We start from the raw sequence: 20,909 nt of genomic DNA, 5'->3' as shown, positions 1-20,909 counted from the left end.
CTGTTATTGGTTTAGATCAGTGGTTCCCAACCTTTTCCAACTCAGGGCCCACTTTTAAGTCTTAAATTTTTTCGAGGCCCACCTTCCCATAAATACAGAGGCCATATAATGCGTTCTCAAAGCACTTTTTTTTATTAAAATTTGAACATAAATGGAGCACTGAATACAAGAGAAACATGTTGGAAGCTCTACAGTCGCTAACACAGCAGTGAGGAGCTGTACACACACACACACACACACACACACACACACACACACACACACACACACACACACACACACACACACACACACATACACACACAAACTTTCTCTCTCTTTCGCTTTCTCTCTCTCACACACACACACTTTCTCTCTCTCTCACTCACTCACTCACTCACTCACTCTCTCACACACACACACACACATTTATTAAAGCAGCTGTCCATCAACACCACACAGATATCAGAAATGACAAGCAATGGGCTGTCTGTAACCGGCTAATTATCAAATGATTAATAAATTACTATATCCATCAACAATGGAGAAATGCATTCTCATATATAACAATTTGACATCCAAATTATTAAAATTTGAACCTAAATGGAGCACTGAATACAGGAGAAACATGTTGGAAGCCCACACACACACACACACACACACACACACACACACACACACACACACACACACACACACACACACACACACACACACACACACACACACACACACACACTTTCTCTCTCTCTCTCTCTCTCTCACACACACACCTCTCTCTCACACACACACACACACACACACACACACACACACACACACACACACACACACACACACACACACACACACACACACACACACTTTCGCTCTCTTTCGCTTTTTCTCTCTCTCACACACACACACACACACACACACACACACACACACACACACACACACACACAATTATTAAAGGAGCTGTCCATCAACACCACACAGATATCAGAAATGACAAGCAATGGGCTGTTTGTAACCGGCTAATTATCAAATGATTAATAAATAACTATATCCATCAACAATGGAGAAATGCATTCTCATATATAACAATTTGACATCCAAAATCAAATCAAAATCCAAATATCAAAAGTAAGCCCATTAAATCGATAAGCCTACAAATAAACACAAATCCGTTGTAAAGATGATGTAAATTCTGCTTGGGCTCATTAATGAAAAATTACACTTTGTATTTTAACATTAAATCATCTGCCTACAAACAAACAAACCAGTGCACAGATAAAGTTCAAAACTATGCATGTAATGTTAAGCCTCGACAGCAGAAAAATATTTACATACAAGTAAAAGCAATACTTGCAACGAAATAAAATTAAAGCTTCTATAAAGCTGCAGTGGATCAGTCCAACAACAGGCCCACAATATGTTGACTCACCTAATGAGACGGCTGGTGTTGCATGGCGGCAACCAGATGTTTGATGTCTGGCACAATGGATGAAAGTTTCAGTCGAAGATCTGGCTCAACATTCAGTTGGTTTCTGTACTTAGTTTTTAATCCCACGAGTGCAGAAAATCCAGTCTCACAGAGGTACGTCGTTTGGAAAGGCATCAGGAATCTCACAGCTCTGTTAGCCAGATCAGGGTACTCAGAAGCAACATGAAGCCAGAAGTTTGTCAGGTGCTTCTGTGAGAAGATCAGCTTCAGCGCGGTGTCACAAGAGAGATCCAGGAGACTGTCTTGCTCTTTTGCACTCAAAGCAGCGAGAGCCTCATCACTGTGGCTGGCGAATGGGTTTTCTATCCAGTTGTACTGCACATCTGGGATGGGGAAGTATGCGCGCAGCTGGGTCCTCAAACCTTGCAGGTGCTCTCTGACAGCGTTGCTCACGGTGATGGGAAGTGGACTCTGTTCCGTTGTCAGAAAATCAGCCATATTTTCAAACGAGTCATAGTTTGACTGCTCGACACGCTTAGCCCACAGCGCCAGCTTTCTTATGGTTGCTTCAACTTTATTCTGGACATTGAATATGTTCACTGTTATCCCTTGAAGACCGAGGTTGAGTCCATTTAAGTGGCTGAAAATATCAGCCAGGTAACCCAACTTAGCCAACCACTCAAAATCCCTGAAGCGGTGTGCGAGTTCAAACGTTGTGTCGAGAAAAAACACATGCACTTCATCACGCAACTCAAACAGTCGCGTCAGGACTTTGCCTCGGGAGAGCCACCGCACTTCAGTGTGTAACAGTAGCTGGTGATGATCACTGCCCATCTCTCCACATAACACCGCAAATAAACGTGTTTGCAGTGGACGGCTCTTGATGAAGTTGACAGCTTTGACCGCCTCATCTAAAACCGTCTTCAGATCCGGGGGCATTTTCTTTGTAGCAAGTGCTTCATGGTGTATGCTGCAGTGGACAGATGTTGCCCGCGGAGCCACCGCTTTCACACGTCGGACAACCCCGCTGTGCTGTCCCAGCATTGCACGGGCTCCGTCAGTGCTCAATCCAACACATTTGGACCAGTCAATCCCATTGGAAACAATAAAAGTGTTCACAGTGTGAAAAATGGCCTCAGCAGTTGAACGGGTAGGCAGAGGTTTACAAAATAAAAACTCCTCTTTTATCTCGCCACCATTTTCGTATCGCACATAAGCAAGCAGGTTTGCCAGACTTGCGACGTCGGTTGACTCATCCAGTTGGAGCACGTAAAAGCGGCTCTCTTTTACGCTTTGGATCAGCTGCTCCAACACATTATCTGCCATTTCATCAATCCTTCGTTTGACCGTATTATCCGACAATGAAACGAGGTTGATAGGCTGCACTGCCTTCTCTCCCAACATCACCTGAACGATCTGTTTTGCAGCGGGAAGAATTAAATCCTCGCCGATGGTGTGTGGTTTTCCAGCTTTGGCAATGAGTTGGGAGACCCGAAAAGACGCTTCCACAGCATTTGTGTTCTCACAGCCCATATGCTCAATTACCTTCTTTTTGCTCTGATACTCCCTGAGCTTGTTCTGAAAAAAATCCCGCGGCTTGGTCGCATATTGTCCATGTTTTGTCTCGAGGTGACGGCGCAGTTTACATGGCTTCAAGGCTTCGTTTGACAAAGTCTCAAAGCACACGACACACAGCGGTAACGGCTCAGCTTCTGTGCCTGTCCAAAAAAATCCCAGCGCTAAGTACTCAGCACTGTACTTTCTTCGAACTCTTCTTTTTTGTTTGACGGCCAGGAGATCACCGGTCGATTCACTGACAGCCTCTGGTCTCTCTTTCCTTTTAATACTCCCTGTTGCTAGCCAGCTATCCATTTTAATACTCTGCTCTACTCTAACTTAATTACAGTTTACACAATCAGCATCAATCAAGTGCAGAGCTGTCCCGCCGGTCCCGCAGCAAAGTAGTCCGGCCGATTACAACAAATGTTCCTATCTCTCTGCTCGTCACATATCTAATATTTTAAGGAAAAATGCAATGATGAAAAGAATAATTACATTTTTTATATCATTTTAAATATTATTCTGTATATTTTTATCTGATTTCCCCCCCACAAAAATCATACTATTTTGGAAAAGATTTGGCGGCCCACTTGCAATACCTTCGCGGCCCACCAGGGGCCCACAGGTTGGGAACCACTGGTTTAGATGAATTATTTAGATTGTTGTGCAGCTCAATGGAGTTTCTGTGTTTGATCGTCAGAGCCGTAAAAGGCAGCGTCTGGAGCAGGGAGTGGTGTTCATAGATGACGTCGAGTCGGAGCATGGAGACGAGCATTCAGGCCCTCCCAGCTGGACTGTGAAGCCAAGCAGCCAATCAGCTGCTCAGTCCTCCTCATGCTGCGTGAGTACACTCCACACATGGAGGCAATATACCAATAATATGACTTTACTGATACATGGGGAAATATATTGTCCATGCATTTGGATAGGTGTATTTTTAAGGACAGATGTTGATAAGAAACAGTAGAAAAAAGTACAATTAACAATGGAATTAGATCAACTGAGCTGTTTAATTTAAGGGTGCTGGTATCGTGCATGCCGGTTCACTACAACACATGACTCCCAGTGACACCCTTACAGAGCCATTTCAAACTGTAATGATCATAATTGTATTTATTTAATGATATCTATGTTTTATCAGTGCAGTTTTAATGATTACCTGTTTGGTGTAGAGCTGATAATTGCTACACTGGGTATGTTTCCAAAGTGAGTGTTCTACTTAGACAATCTGATCGACAACATAGTAAAATTATTAAGGATGCTCCGATCGATCGGCCGCCGATCGATATTGGCCGATATTCACTCTCTGCAGATCGATCGGTGCTCTCTAAAAATGCCGATCGCGAGAGCCGATCGCACGATGTAAAATACATGACACTTTTCTGCGCGGCAAAACAAGCTCGCCAAAATGGCTTCACCGGTCTGGCAGTATTTTAAGGTGTCCGAAAAAGACAGTAAAATGGCGGTATGCAACGTGTGTGAAGCAGAAATCCTGCAGCTCCACCCGCTGTGACGGACCGGTGAGCGGAGCAACACACACTAATGGCGCATTTCCACTACAGCGCGGAGCTCGCTATAAGCGTGCCCGTTTTTGGTTGCGTTTCCATTTGGCGCAGTTAATATTTCACAGGTTTTGTGGCCCTATAAAATCGAGGTTCTTTCCGGGCCAACAACCAGGCTGAGTCGGGCTGAGTTTGCTGAACTAGAGAGAGAATCGGTGGCAAGGGGGCTACAACTACAACAAAATGAACATATTTGACCGTGATTTAATTGTAATACACGTTTCAAAATGATGCTGAAGTAACGACATACTGATACCGGTTAGTAAAAACCGTGAATTAATGCTTTGACTGGTCTACAGACAGACGGCAGGCGAAAAACCTTTTAAAATGCGTGTTGTCTAAATGGAGATTGGCTAAGCTAACGCAGTATATGCCCCGACCGTCCACACTCACAACAACAGCCTATACAGACATAAATAAACCAGCGACTGTATTCGCCATGACACAGACAGTCTGTGGTTTGGACTTGTTTAACTTTTGTCTAGTTTCTGAACAGATATAAGGAGCTGTGAGCTTGAGTGCTAACAGCTAACGGCTGATGTTGTTTTTCTGTGGTTCTCATTGAAGATGACGTCACGTCTCCGCCTAAACTGCGTTACTATAGTTACTGCCCCAGCTACTAAACTGTAATGGAAACGCAGCATAAAGTGAGCCAGTCCTAACAAGGCCTAACGAGGCCTAGCCAGACCGAGCGAGGCCGAGCGAGGCCCTGTAGTGGAAATGCGCCATAAGAGTTAGACCTAAAACACTTAGCTATTTGATCTAGCTCTGGAACAAGCTAAACTAGTTATAAATATATTTATTCTTCACTGTCGGGTCGCTAATTACTGGATCAGCGAGCTGCATGAGATACTGACAGGCTGTCAGGAGGAGAGAGAGGAGGAGAGAGGAAAAGAGAGCGCTTCCGCTCATTTCTCCCGTGTTATTATCCAAAGTTAATGTAAACTTGAATAATGTAATTCATTTGAATGTAATAATTATGTTGGTTGTTGTTTGTGGAAGCGCCAGTGAATGAGCCCCATTAACTGAGTTTTAAACATCCCTTTAAATGGAAGATCCCCATAGGCCCCGCCCACTCGATCGGATCGGCGATTGGTATCGGCCGGTACTGATTCCGGCGATCGGCCCCAAAATTGGCGATCGCAGCATCCCTAACAATTATCTTGCTTTTGTTGTCATACTTTATTAATAGAAAGTGCATGTTTTTTATTTAACTTCTGTAGAACTGTCACCAAACCCAAATGTAGGGGTGGATCAATAAAATATACTGATTCTGAGTGAATAACAGTAGCTGAATCTGAAGTTGCATTAGCAGCAGTCCTACATTTTGACATATCTTCTTTAACCTCTTCATCAGATATCAACAGAGAAACTGAAATGTAAAACAAAGGTCTGTTGCACACTATCAGTGTCATAAACAGCCCACAAAAAATCACTGGAGTAGAATATGGCTCGTTTTTGGACCACATACTTTTCAGTTTCACTTTCGGCTATTGGGTGAAAATGACCGTACACTTACACCACTGGATGGAGACATACTCCACTAAATTGACCAAGGCTGTGTTAAAACTACATGTAGTCTGTATTTTGGTTGAAACTAAGCCAGGAAAACAAAAACAAACATAAATAATAATAAAAAAATATATAAATAAAATCAAATTTAAAAAATAATTTTCGATTATGGAGACTGTAACGAATAATCGCTGGCATCCCTAGTATATATGACATATAACATGTTTAGGCTTCAATAGGTCGCATTTGAACATTACAGATCATCCATGTTTTTACAAACGGGTATGTTTGTTTTAGTAAAAACTAAATGCAAATATCCATGGTGATAAGAGACAGTATACTATTAGTGTGTGTGTGTTTCATATTCACTTGAATAACATGAAGTTAAATGATCTGCAAATCATACATTTGTTTACCACAAAATAGTGAAAGTATGAAAGATTTTATTTCATATGCACCATGGACTTTTAACTTATATCAATCTCTTGCAGACTTAAAGGTTGTAGCCTTTGGTTCAAATACTAACCTCTTCTCGTTGGGTATACTAGTCATGGAGCTTTAAAATAATCAAACCTTTAGAATTTCTGCAGTAAATACAGGTAGCGTTACATCTACAACATTGGGTTGAAACCACATTAAAATCTGCGTAGGATAATTGTCAATACATGATCTGATTGCCTATTTTCAAAGTTGCCAATCAGGCTTTTGTGCAACCATTAACATAGTGATATATTAGACTTCTGACATAATATCCTCTTCATCAGCTTGACATAATTTAGTTTTTGCCTACCCTACAGTCGAGACAGTTTGTCTATCTGTCACCTACTTTGGCTCAAAGATGAACTGATACAATTGTTTTGGGTCCGAGGTCAGGATCAGTATGACCTCAAGTCAGTCCCATTCTTGTGCATCTGATATCTCAGGTGAAAACGGGTCATTAGTATTTTGTAATGATGATGACATTTCTTGACTCTATCCTACCATCAGTTTAGAACAAAAAGATAATCAGTTTACTATCATGTATGACAATGAAAAGCTGGTAATGTTTGGCAGAAACAACTGAAAGATTATGAATGATCCGAACAGTTGCTGTTTTTCTTCTGTGGGTTTTCAATCACTTATGTGTAAGACAAGTTGTTTCAACTCTAGATGTTTCACAGCTCGGTTTTCTGGACTGCATTAGTTTTAATCAGCCTGAGCTTAGAAAAGGAAAACTGAGAGAATCTTTAAGCCAAATAGCTGCAATCAGTTGTAATCCATTTTCCTGAGTTCTCTGCACATCCTAAATACCAGCATGTGAGCCCTAAATTAGCAATGCTCAGCTATAGAAAGCTATTCAGAAAGGATTCTGAAGCTGTGTTTTAACTTGCCACAGGTGTGTAGCTTGGATTTAGAGGTGGTTGGAGGTGGAAAAAGAGGAGGAGGGAAAGTGAAGTCAAAAAAGCGCGTCTGTCTCTGGTTTCCCTGAAGCTACATGACCCTGGCTCTTTTGTCCCGCGAGCGCTGACTGACGTCCTGAATGGGGCCCTTTGAAGCAAGCTCCAGTTTTAATTAAGAGGGTTTGCCTCGCCTGGACCACTGATCTGTGAAAGCCACGGGGATAAATATTGAATGGGGTTCACCCGCTGGTTACTGTGCCCGAGGGATAAACAGGTGCTTTGGAGGGCAGGTATTTGCCAGGGCCCCCTACCTGCACGGTGTGGTCATATTGGAAGGAGAGGGTGTTTGGTGTCATGTCTTCCAAGGTATTGACTATTGAAGCCCACCCTTATTGGAATGAATTCCAAGCCCTCGAAAGCTGTGGAATGAGGAGCAAATTGGCGTCCAGTGAGAGGCGCCAGTGATACCTAAGTGATCCGCTGCCTGCGGCCCCTCAGTGCCCTCTATCTAGCCCTCTGGAGTGTGAGATTTCCATCTCTCAGGTGTTGGCAGGGAGCCACGCAACAGAAGCCTACCTGTGAATATTCTGAAGTGTTCAGTGACACCACTGACCTCTGTTCTGTCAATTCAAGTAAGCTTTAGCCGGTGCATACACTTGCACCTGGTAGTGTAGGTATACCATGGAAACTCAGTAAACCTGTAATAAGTAAGCTGAGAACACCTGATGAAACGATGTAAACCACATGAAAGGTAATAAACCTATCCTTTACAATGTACCTATACATGCTGCGTTAAAAAGGAAGCCTCATCTTATATGTAACTTGAAAGACTAAGTGAGGATATTTTCATTGCAAGTGGCACCAAAGGAGCAACTCCAGTGGAATTGCTAAGCAGCGTGTCGTTGTTGCGTGCGGAGCTGGCGTCCCGTTTGCCCTTTTTGCCAGTTATCTGCATTCCTTTCTAGCGGGTGTCTGCTCTGGGCTGTGGGGCCAGGCTTGAAACCTTGTTGTCCTGGCATCTCGGGAGGCAGGCACGTAAAAGGATACTCTTGTGTCAGCTGTTTCCTGCTGCAGCTTTTGACAAGGGCCTCTATTCATCACCAAGCCCTTCTACACCGCACCAACCCACCCCTTCCTCCCCCCACCTGCCAATGAATAAGTAATTATTGGCCATCTTGGTGCAGGATATTTGGATGGCTCTATTTAATGTGGCAGCAGAAGGTAAGGTGATCGGGCTCAGGGCCCAGGCTACGGAGCGTAACTGTTCCAGAGGAGAAAGGTAACTTGAACTGGTGTTGGGGCCCTGCAGCACCTCTGTTTATTTTTCACATGGACTCAGGGCTCGTTATCCCTCTTAAGTCTGAGAGACAGCTCTCTAAGGGCTCTCTTTGGCCTGCACTCCATCACACATTGTAATATTTGATGTGCAAACATGCTTGAAAAATCTGAGAGGCCGGGTAACTCAAGCTACTCATCTGTCATCAGAAGTGCTGCTTTCTAAACCCCATCATAGGTTGCCATACGTGACAACACATACCATTCATTCTTGCGTGAAATCATTCAGTTAAGTTGTTGGAGATGTAGGAATAAACTTCTTTGCCAGCTTGTTCAATATTTAGAAAAATATGGTAATCTCTGAAAAATCTCTTTCCAGATTATCTGACCGGCATACAAAATAAACAGTGGCTTCTTTCGTCCCTTCCTCTCTGTTTTACAGCCTGTCAAGTGCATTAGCTTGACCCTGTAAAGATGGAGTAGGTTCTCTGTATAGATGTAGGCACAACTATTTCTGAAATTGCCTCGTTGGCCTGTTTAAGAAGGTCAAAGTATATTTTATCAACAGGCCAACACATCAACGTTGTGATTGTCTCGAGTGTCCCAGCACTTCTTTATCCGTTGATGATTCTACTAGGCCATGCATACTCAAACAATAACGTCAAAGAGAACAGTTCATCAAAAATGTTATAAAGTTAATTTGAGCCATTGTCCGCCATCTTTATCTGCCACCATCGCCCCAGAAATTGAAAGTGTCAAAATATCAGATTTCATCTTCAGTTCAGCAACCGTTTTTTACATTCTTTTTATTTTATTTTTATCAAACGACAATGATGAGTGGACATGCCTGTCCTTTACCACTTCTGCATATGGTATGATTTTAGAGGAAAAGACAGAATTTTCTTCTGTGAAGTCATTTCAATCAGCAGACTTTGTCACTGCTAAAAAAGTGGGTAATGTTGTAGATATCCTCTTTCGTCGTACGTGCATTTGAAATGTATCAAATAGAAATATATGCTATATTATTGATTCCCACTTGTTTGTCCTTTTCACAAGGAATGAACATTCATTGATATGAAACAATGACAGATGTTGAACTCTACTAAATATGTGGCTTTTTTATTTATCTTTTTATAAATCATCTTTTATATAAGTGCCACATGGCTACATACAGTAGATACAAAGATACACTACTGTTTGTGTTAATGGTAGCATTTTTAATGTTAATATTGATAATGAGGTATTTTTACCAAAGAATCTCAAAATGGTTTCCAATACTGGTTTTGAGACGCCTGTGATTTGATGCTGTCTGAGCCACTGAATGTCCAAAGTTTACACCACTTAAAAGAGCTCAAAACACAAGTAGGATCGGTTTCATAAGCGTCACTGGCTACACTTCACCTGTGAGGGATGGGGGGGGGCATCCGAAACATCGCTGGACGGCCAATTATGAAGCAGCTAGATTTTCTCAGCCACCACAATGGTGGCCGATCCTCTTTCATACTCAAAAGGTCATCTGGTGCAGAGTGACAGGACACCTAATGTATGGATGCAGATTCTTTATGCTTCTCCATGTCTTTTTCAATAGAGTATACAAGACAGTCTGTCAAAGCCCTTTCAGGCTGCAGATAATGGTGATGAGTCGCTGATGAGCTTTTTGTTTCACAATACAGCGAAGAGCTAAATGCAGATAAACAATTACAATAGTAAAAAAATACCAATGTTTAGAAGAACATTTTGAGATCTTAAAGTGAGATTTGAGATTTAAGTAATTTATTAATTCATGTATTATTATTTATTGCCTAAATAAATAAGTAACACTGTTGGTTGGACCTCAGCAATAGGAGGCCAGCTAACCTTATCATTCAATAATTAAAACAAGCACCATGTATGTGTTGTTGCCACCATAATATGGATCGGTAGGGTGGTTGGTATTGGATGCATGCCCATTTATTTATTGGCACAATACGGCAGGCAGGGCTCGAGCTTAAGGGCGTCCCGTCGTCCCGGGGCCGAAAAAAATAGTGTGAGGGAGGATACAAAATTATTTTGGGACGAATTTGGGACGAGAGTTAAAATAAAAATACCCTGCTAACTCTACTACAAACGGCGATGAAAATGAAATCGACTGCACGTTGTGTGTAGCACACAATTATTAAACCTCCTTGTCAACATAAACACACAAAACATTTAGCAACCTGCGAAACACACACACACACACACTCTCACACACACACACACACACACACACACACACACACACACACACACACACACACACACACACACAGACACACACACAGACACAGACACAGACACAGACACAGACACAGACACACACACACACACACACACATACGTAAGCTGTGCCCATGTGCTGTCAGCCAGCCGCACAGCTGGCTGTGCCCGCAAATTCCTGGCCCGCAAATTCGCGGGTCTATCTACAGTAGGCTATGTACTGAGTGTGTGTATTTCGCGGGTTGAGTGATGTAAAATGACAACGGTATCCCGTGGAGGAATTCTGAAATGTTTTACCGTTACATCACAAAAACGCAGAACCAGACCCTGGAGCGCCGGCCTCTTTATTTACTTACTCCTCTTCATCCCCTATGGGTAATAAGGCTGAGATGAGAACCCTCCATCGTATTTAGTCCTTAGCAATATGCTGCGCCTCTCCCCATGTATGGATGGGTACCGAGCCCCGGTATTAAACGGGCTCCGCCCGGCCCGGAATTATTAAAGACAGTGGTAACGTTAAGCTCCGACGTTATCTGACTTTTTATCGGTACTGGAGACATTTAAAAAAATATATGTCATATGTAGTATTGCTACATAAACATTATATCGCAGTTTTAGTTTATCCAACTCCGTTTCTAATATGCAATAAGACTACAACATGCGTCTATGATGTATTTTCGAGCTTTCCAATCCAGACGAGATCTCTCTCTCCCGTCTGTGTGCGAGGGGGCGGGGCAGTTTGTAAAGGTCTCCTGACTGTGTTACAGACTGTCCTCCTGGTTAGTGGTTACTCTGGGTTCTGTCTTCAGGACAGAGTGTTGGATTTGTTTTGTTAATTGGATGGGACTTGATTTGATTCAATATTAGTAATTTTCTCGTTTGTGTGTTTGTTTAAATATATTTGGCCTTTGTCATGTGATTGACTGATTTACTCAAATAAAAAGGTTGATGAATTATCATCTAATGATTTGTATGATGTTTTATTTATGTTAAAGGTCACTTTGAATGATTTTAACTAATGATAAGTAGTAGAAAAACTAATATTTTAAATTCGGGACGGTCCACATTAATTTCGGGACGGCTTAGATTATATTTCGGGACGGTTCCGGGAGGATGGTGAAAAAAGTTAGTCGAGAGCCCTGACGGCAGGTCTTGAGTGCACAAACTGTGAAACCTCGAAATGTATCTGGTATGTTTCGATCATGCATAAAGGTTGGGTCAAGTGGATTATCATTTGTATTGGAATGTAGGGAGGTGTGTGGTGCAGTGGGTTGTGCGTTGGTGTTCGGATCAGGGGGTCACACAGGTTCAAACCCCACTGCAGTCAGCATGTCGTTGTGTCCTGGAGACACTTTACCCAAAATTGTTCCTGTAGGGATTGCCCACAGTATTGAGTATGTAAGTCACTTTGGATAAAAGCGCCTAACAAGTGACATGTAATGTAATGTGAATTGATCTTATCACTCGTCCAAACCCTGCAACCTCTACCAATCACTGTGAAGCAGGACAAGCAGGTGCCATGTGTGTGTTTTAGTGGAATCTTTCAAAAACGTTTTTTGTTTTAAAACTACATTGCATGTTTAAACATATTTAGTGACATTAACAAAATGAACCCCGCGCACCTGATCCTTGGTAAATCAAGCCACATTATCCATGACTTAATTATGATAAAGAAAAAAGGCAGGGAGTAAGCAATAGCACGGCTCACCAGGGGGGCACTGCTCTACCCCCGTCCCCCCAGCCCCTTCAACACATATGTGACCCGCTCTATCGAAATCAGTCGGAATTCGCAATGGCTGATTTCAAAATAAACGTGGATTGGCGTAAAAAACTAGTTTTTCGGGGTTCGGGTGTTTTGTTTGATTTTAAACAAACAAAGTCTTGGCTTTCAGAATATGAAACTTTTATTTCCAAAATCACACGATAAATACATTTTTCAAGCTTGTAAAGGGAAGATGACAGCTCTCACTCGACACTCTGCTCTTCCTCGGCACAGCTCCTCCCTCTGCTGAAATTATGAATGTAAGGCGTATAGTAATCATAGATAACACAGCAGGGTCCGTTACAGTTTGTTTTCATCTGATTTCAAATAAACAAAGTCTTGGCTTTCAGAATATTAAACTTGTTTCGGCAAATTCAGATGATAAATACAACTTCGAAGTTTATAACGCCATAATTACAAGCGGAGAACTGAGTAACTTTACGTCACAGCAGGCATAACAACAGCCGGTGTTTCTCGTGAGTGTTTTCCCCGGGAAACAAAAGCAATACACACAAACGCAAAAATACACAAACACACACATACATACAGACTCGCGAGCTTCCCCCAGACCAGTAATCCAAACAAAAATATCTTCCCTGCCTAGTATTTTGATCATTTGCTAATAATCAATCAGATCGATGGATTCCAGAGAAGAGAAAACTTTGAAGGCCTTTTTCTCAAAATGATGACTCGGTGACAGTCATTATATAATGTGACATATTTTGCTTATTATTTGGAGCACAAAAACAATCTACTTTACATTTTTATGCGGACGATACCGTGATGTATTGTGCAGGTCCCTTCATTCAGGAGGCGGTTGTTAAATTACAGGCTGTTTTTAACATTATTCAGACTCAGCTCTCTGAACTAAAGCTTCTTTTAAATGTGGATAAAACCAAGATAATGCTCTTTCCAAAAGCTAAAAAGACACCAGAGCCTGTTTTAGATATTGTATCAACGCAAGGAACAAAACTTGAAGTTGTTGCCTGTTACAAATACCTTGGTATCTTGCTTGATGACTGTCTCTCTTTTAAACTTCATGTCAATAACCTGCTTAAAAAACTAAGGGTTAGGCTAGGTTTCTTTTTCAGGAATAAGTCCTGTTTCTCACTTGAGGCCAGGAAAAGGCTAGTCACTGTGACCTTTTTACCTGTGCTGGACTATGGTGATCTGCTGTATATGAATGCACCTGCCAACTACCTGAGCAAACTAGATGCTGCGTATCATAGTGCTCTGAGATTTGTCGCAAACTGTAAAGCACTTACTCATCACTGTACATTGTATACCAAGGCAGGTTTACCATCACTCACTGTACGGAGGCTCAGTCACTGGTACACTTTTATCTATAAAGCTATGTTGGGCAAACTCCCGTATTATATCTGTTCATTGATAAAGCGGAAAGTTGCAAGCAGCTATTGTCTGCGATCACAGGATATAGTCACGTTAGATGTGCCAAGAGTAAGGACTGTCTTAGGTAAGACAGCTTTTATGTGCGCAGCTCCACTTGCTTGGAACAGTCTACAGGCAAAATTGAAATTGAGCATTAAATACATTTCATTCTGAATGTATTTAAGGCATGTCTAAATGAAATGCTTTTTGACACTCTGGGTATTTGTAAATGTTGAATATGTAAATATGATATCCTCTGTTGTTTGTATGTTGTTTTTATGTTTCATGTGGAACTAAATGATGCAGGTCTCCCTTGTAAATGAGATCGATGATCTCAAGGGACCAATCTGTCTAAATAAAGGTTTGAAATGAAATGAAATGAATCCTGATATCATTAGAAAGCTAGGAATCTCCTCTTTCCAACAGTGTATACAACTCAACATGTGTCTTCGGGTCAATGCGACTGATTTCGATAGAGCAGGTCACATATGATTTATCACCTTATCTCCCCTCAGATGGTTGCAGGGGTTTAATTAATTGAAGGTGTTGATTAGTATATGATAAAAAAATAAAGAATTTGGAAGGGAAGGAGTTTGCCTAATAAGAAATTAACATTTCATCAGCAAAATTGACAGTCCCTGGTATTGTGCAAACGAGCTCATGGATTAAGATTTAATTATTGAGATGTTTAAAACTAGCTGCGTACTACCTCTCACTATTTGTTCCTCTTTTTTCTCTTTCCAGTCCCCTGAACCCTGCATCCTGTGCCCGTGTGCGTCAACCAAAGAAGCTGTGAAGGACAAAGCCAAAGATGGCAAAAAGAAGGTTCCTAAGATCTTCTTTGGGACTCGCACTCATAAGCAGATAACTCAGATCGCCCATGAGCTGAAGCGCACGGTTTACTCCGGCGTGGCCATGACCATCTTATCCAGTAGAAATCAGACATGTGTCCATCCGGAGGTGGTGCCTCACTCCAACCGCAATGAACGCTGCAGGGATCTACTGGAGGCTAAAGATGTGAGCATGAACACTTGCATACACACAAACATTCACATGACCGTATCTCTATTACATCGTTTTTTAACTGTTAAATGTGCCCCTTACTACTTAGCTAATTTCAAACCTCATGTTTATTTGATATGCTTATGTAAAAAGAGAAACATCTCAAATGCTGGTATCGGCCCCCCCAAAAAGTTCAGGCCATAGTTTTGTCATGTGACATTTATCCCATAACGGTCACAACCTGTATGCCTTTCATAGTAAGGCCATTTCAACCCCCCGTTTTTTTTTGCACCCCTTTGCTTCACTAAAAACTTGTTCTTGACCTGAATTGGACTCTATTGAACTACAATTAACCTGCATTCAGCTGGTTATGACACACACTTTCTACAAGGAATGAAACATTAATCCACTGGTGAACATTAAACAAACTCAACATTGTATTCCAACTCTTTGATCCCAGCTGATTTCTCAAAAAATTACTGAACACCTGTAACATAAACCCACAGGTTACTACCACTACCAGAAAAAACTCCTTCAACAATGTAGCTTCTGAGCAGCAATTATGCTGCTTCAATATTCAAAATTGTCCCAACCATTTTTTTTTTAAAACACAAAAATGTCAGGAAGCATTGATTGAGCTTTTTTTACAGACATGAGACAGTTGTTGTTCCCTTACTGACCTCTAGTTGAGGCTCCTACTGCAGTAAGGACAATTATGCTGTCATTGGAGGTGTTTGCCTCCTATGGCAATTGTCTCACTTTGTCATATGAAATAGCTGGCCCGAGTCATAACCTCTAACTGGAGTGGGTGTGACTGATGCTCTGTGTCTTCATAACCTCAGGGTCTAGTCTGGTCAGCATCGGGTTACCTTTGTATAGACACACAGTGATTCAAACACAGAAAACCACATCGTTCAGATAACGGCGACTTCAGTCAAAACACCTGCACTCTGTTTTAACCTGTCCCCACTTTTCTAAATGTGGCTGCCTGGCTGTTAATCTCCCCAACTCCGCTTTCACTGAGCGGACAGGTTTCAGCCTCAGCAAAGTATCCAGGCTAAGCACACCATTGTGAGAGCATTTAATTCAGAGATAATTATTGTGTCTGGAGGTTAACGGGTCCACGGATGTACAGTATTTGTGTTGACAGTGTCACCTCGAGCTGTTAAATCATAAAAGAACAGGGTGGGACATCTGAAGCGGACACCTCTCTGTTGACAGTGTAATTGGGGCTTGGTACATGAGAAGCCTCTTCTTCACACTAATTCTACTTCACTATATGAGTGTCCGGGCATGTAATGCACTACAATGGTTGGAACACCTGATCACAGCTAGTTAGGCCTTGGCACGTCAGTTCTTCTATGCAAAAACTCAAATGGAAGACGTTTCACACATCAAGGGGATGAAAGATTTTTCTCCCTGCAGTGACAGCAGCAGCCTATAAAACTCTGTGACCATTGTTCCTTAACAGGTTCATTTGAACAATGCAATTTACTCAACTTTACTTTACTCGAGAGCGTTTTAGTTTTGTTCTGTTGGCTGAACCTGTGGCGCTCCTCTGCAACACTGGAGACGTTTTAAAGTTGATTATAAGTTGGCACGACTCTATATGTAGGGTTGCATTCCCCATTCCTGAAAAACACTTGCTTCGTGGGAAGGAGCTCCTGTAACAAGTTCCTCCTTCTGCATCAGCAATACTGCTGGAGGAGGGGGACAGTATTTGGTTAATGCGACCTCTGTTCTTACGATCTGAATACCTTAATGGTAAGATCAAGTCAGAAATTTGACTTGCATCACAGCAGCTCCATTTGCAACATATTTCTTTATTTTATTTTTTTTTAAATCGTGAGTAGGTCCTTATGACCTACTCACCAAATTCTAAGAAGTCTGCTGTTGCTCGATCGACAGTTGGCATAAAATGATAACTTCAGCTGATGTAAAGAAGTGCATAGCATATAACATAAATACATCTATAAAAAGATTATAAAAAAAAGTAAATATATAAAAAATGTTCCAAATGTAGCTTCAAGGACAAAAAAAAAAATCCCATTATTGGCACGTTTTATTTATTTTGAAGCAAAAGTATTAACACTTTGAAAAACCCAGAGGTCAGACAGTCATCCTTTTTGTGATGTGATGACACATCTTCTTGACAATTTACTATTCACTTTGATGCAGTGTTTCCGCCAGACCAGGGCTGAGAGGGCGTCCACCCCGAGAGCGGGGTCTGTCTTTTTACTTTAGTGAGCCGGTTTACCACGGAGCCTCAGTTTTGCTGCTGCGAGGCTCCGGCGCTCGCAGCTCACGCGTGTGCTCCACTAAAACCCCCCCCGCTCATCGTGTGCAAATCACGCACGTTCCGTGTTGTCCTGTAGCAGGCACCTTCGATGTCGGGGAAGCGATCTTCAATACACCGAAAATAATTCCACCAGACTCCTTTGCCCCTCCAACAGAGGGATGTCCTTGTCCTTTTTCCTTTTCGTCATTTCAAGCGATAAAAACTCTCGACCTTCTCTCAAATTATTAATATTTTTAGACGTCCTCGGCTCGAGTTCAGGGCGTCCCGAGCTGAATAAGGCCGCCAAATGACGGCAAGACGGCCCCCTGGCGGAAACGCTGCTTTGATGCAACCCTTAAAAGTGCCTGGAGGTGGCATTCAGGGTCACTTCTTGAGTAGACTCTAACTTTAGTTCCAGGAACTCATTCCTAAAGCTGAGATCCATGGATTTGTGGACCAGTGACAATACCTTTGTTGTGTAATGTTAAGTTAAAGTAAAAAAATAAATAGTATGTAATATGTGTCTCGTCAAACTAAACGTTTTCTGACCCATGGCATGCTGCAATGTAAATTACAGGGTAAATCATGCCGCTACTACCACGGTGTCCAAAGGATGCGGGATCAGTGTTCACTGCAGCGGGTCCACGGACTCTCTGAAGCCTGGGACATTGAGGACATAGTGGCACTGGGTAAACGCCTTCGCTCATGCCCCTACTACGCTGCAAGAGAACTCATGCAGGATGCCTCCATCGTCTTCTGTCCATATAACTACCTGCTGGACCCAATGATCAGAGAGAGTGTAAGTAGAGTGTGGAAGACAGGGTGATAATTATGTAGGACCGTTGGGGGAAAAAAGGTGCAAAGGAAGGGAACAACAGGAAGTTTACTTCTTTCTTCTTCCTCTCTTGCTTTGAATCTTAATTTTTCCAGATGGAGATTGACCTGACTGGTCAGATTGTGATTCTGGACGAGGCCCACAACATCGAGGACTGTGCAAGGGAGAGTTCCAGCTTTAATCTAGACCACAGCAGTCTGCTGGCATGTAAGGACGAGCTTGACGGCATGGTCAACATCAACATCAGACGATCCCAGCACGAGCCACTCAGGAACTTCTGCTATAGCTTGATCAAGTTAGTATCTTCATGTTGCTTATGTCTGCTTTTATATTTTGACAACACATTTGCTGAATATGTCTTTTGTCCATGCTGTAGCTGGATCCAGGAGAGCCAAGGCTTGATGTCTGAACGAGGATATGAGACTGCCAGTAAAGTCTGGAATGGGAAGGATGTACTGGGCATCTTTCACAACCTTGGCATCACTGCTGACACCTTCGGCCTTCTGAAGGTACACCAAAATATCTTTGCTTTATCTGTTGAGCTGTCATGAGGACCAAAACTGAACAACTGAAAATCTCGTATTATGACATCCATAATCTCTTCATGTTTGAGCTTCTCCACAACCGTACATTGCTATTATTCGATTCAGTTCAAATGCTCACATTAAGCCTCAAGCACTGTCGAATACTCCAGAATATCTAAAACCAAATATCTCTTCCACTGTCTTTCCTTGTGACAGAAAAACCTGGCAGCAGTTTTAGAGAAGGAGGAGCGTGTTGGTGTGGTCAATGGAAAAGAGGATATGGTTCAGCTCCCAACAATCAGCTCAGCCTCCTCCATTGTCCTCAAAAACCTCTTCATGGTGCTAGGCTTCATGTTCTCTTCTGAGGACAACTGCAGGTCAGAAGCAAACCAAAGAAGTCAGCTAGACCAAAATCATGCTTCACATTAACAGTTGTACAGGTTATGGAAGGACCACTCAGTTTTCTTTGTGTCTGTAGCTTTGCTGAAGACTACCGGGTAGCTCTGCAGAAGAGCTACGCTTGGACGAACCAGGTCCCACCTGATGTCCCTGATGCCCATGGCTTTTTTGTTCGGCCTCGCCAAAGACAACGCATGAGTGCCCGAGTCAAGGCAGAAGTCCTAACATTAAGCTTCTGGTGCCTCAACCCTGCTGTGGTGAGAGCTTTGAGATTGCACACTGATTTATTACTCGAATAGGTTGTGTAGTAATGAGACATTTTTCTACGCCAACACCGAAGTTAGCATTGCAAGGGCTCTTGACTAAAAGCCAATCGAAATGTTCAGGATCAGTGGAAACAAGCATTTATGATACTTACACATTTGGTTCATCAGGATAATCTCCACAAATGAACACCTCTTTTATAATAGTTGAAGCCCAAATGGATTTGTAAGAACTAAAGCTATGCTAATGTACAAACTACATAACAGTCGCATGACTTAACGTCAATACCGCTAAGCTAAAGGCTTTCAGACAAGACAATGGAGCCCCAAAGTACTAAAATGAAACTCTTTCACGGGTTTAGGAATCATTCCTACACCACCCTGTCAAGGCTACCTGCAAAATGCTAGTTAAATATGTAATTAAAACAAATGTTAAAGCCTTTATATTTTCTAGCTCTTCAATTCCTACCTATCCTCTATTATTGTATGTTTTGATATGTTTATGGCATACTTGTCAGCAGAACCACCTCTTGGAGATTTACAGTATTGTCTATCTGCGTCTCCCAGGCTTTCTCTGACTTGAGAAAGTCTGTGCACAGCATTGTGCTGACATCAGGAACCCTTTCACCAATGGGCTCGTTCTCCTCTGAACTTGGAGTGAAGTTCACCATCCAGCTGGAGGCCAACCATGTTATCAACAAGTCCCAGGTCAGTAGGTTTACCGATGACACTGAGCCACTTGCCACCTTGCAGTGGATATGTTTTGGGACTGTTCCAAAAAAATATGTAGCTGCTTGATTCATGGATGTCTATCTTAATCATATAACTCTCTGATGTCATAAACCTCCATCCTCATGAGTCATTGATATCCCTAAGCATCCCTAAAGCTCCATTTTAGAAAATGCTGTATGATTATCTCCACTTGTCTCAGTAAACTTGATATCCAGGTCTTAAAGGGGTCCTATGCTTTTTTGGATTTTCCCTTTCCTGCATTGTCTTATATAGGTTTCTGTACATGATGATAGTCTGGAAATCCCAAGGTTTCTGGCAAACAGACACTTTTACAATTGATGCTGCACATCTGTCACAGTGCCAGTTTTGTCCAGCAGATGTCACAGTTTAACCATTGTATTGCAATATGTTAATGTACTGTATCTAATTCCTGGAGATATTGTTGTTTTGTCCCTTAATAATCTCTGGATGTATGTATTATGTGAATTATATTGGTGATATGACATTTACACTGCTAAAACTCTCTATTCAGGTTTGGGTGGGCACTATTGGTTCAGGACCCCAAGGCAGAAAGCTCCTCGCCACCTTCCAACACACTGAAACGTACGCCTTCCAGGATGAGGTGGGGGCGCTGCTGCTCAATGTCTGCCAGGTCGTGGCCAAGGGTGTCCTCTGCTTTCTGCCATCTTATAAGGTAAATATGTAAATACACCACTAAGACACACTCTACTAAAACAGGGAACATATGCTATAGGCACTAACTACAGATCACGTTCACACCGGAATAAGTC

General features: G+C 42.2%; 1 protein-coding gene across 5 annotated transcripts in view; it reads left to right on the top strand.

Moving 5' to 3' along the window:
- The window catches only part of brip1 (BRCA1 interacting helicase 1), a 128,060-nt gene that overhangs the window by 10,844 nt on the left and 96,307 nt on the right, over positions 1-20,909 (top strand). For 4 of the 5 annotated variants that reach the window (XM_079676531.1, XM_079676534.1, XM_079676530.1 and 1 more), the window contains exons 6-14: positions 3,669-3,809; positions 14,830-15,102; positions 17,943-18,164; positions 18,296-18,495; positions 18,577-18,709; positions 18,941-19,101; positions 19,203-19,380; positions 19,954-20,094; positions 20,651-20,812. In XM_079676531.1, coding sequence (XP_079532657.1) covers positions 3,669-3,809; positions 14,830-15,102; positions 17,943-18,164; positions 18,296-18,495; positions 18,577-18,709; positions 18,941-19,101; positions 19,203-19,380; positions 19,954-20,094; positions 20,651-20,812 — 1,611 coding nt within the window. The remainder of the gene's footprint in view (positions 1-3,668; positions 3,810-14,829; positions 15,103-17,942; positions 18,165-18,295; positions 18,496-18,576; positions 18,710-18,940; positions 19,102-19,202; positions 19,381-19,953; positions 20,095-20,650; positions 20,813-20,909) is intronic. The other variant, XM_079676532.1, reaches the window with a different exon arrangement.

The sequence above is a fragment of the Notothenia rossii genome, assembly GCF_949606895.1.
Source record: "Notothenia rossii genome assembly, chromosome: 4".
NCBI lineage: Eukaryota > Metazoa > Chordata > Actinopteri > Perciformes > Nototheniidae > Notothenia > Notothenia rossii.
Note: the sequence above shows the minus strand (reverse complement) of the source record. Positions and strands in the feature narration are given on the sequence as shown.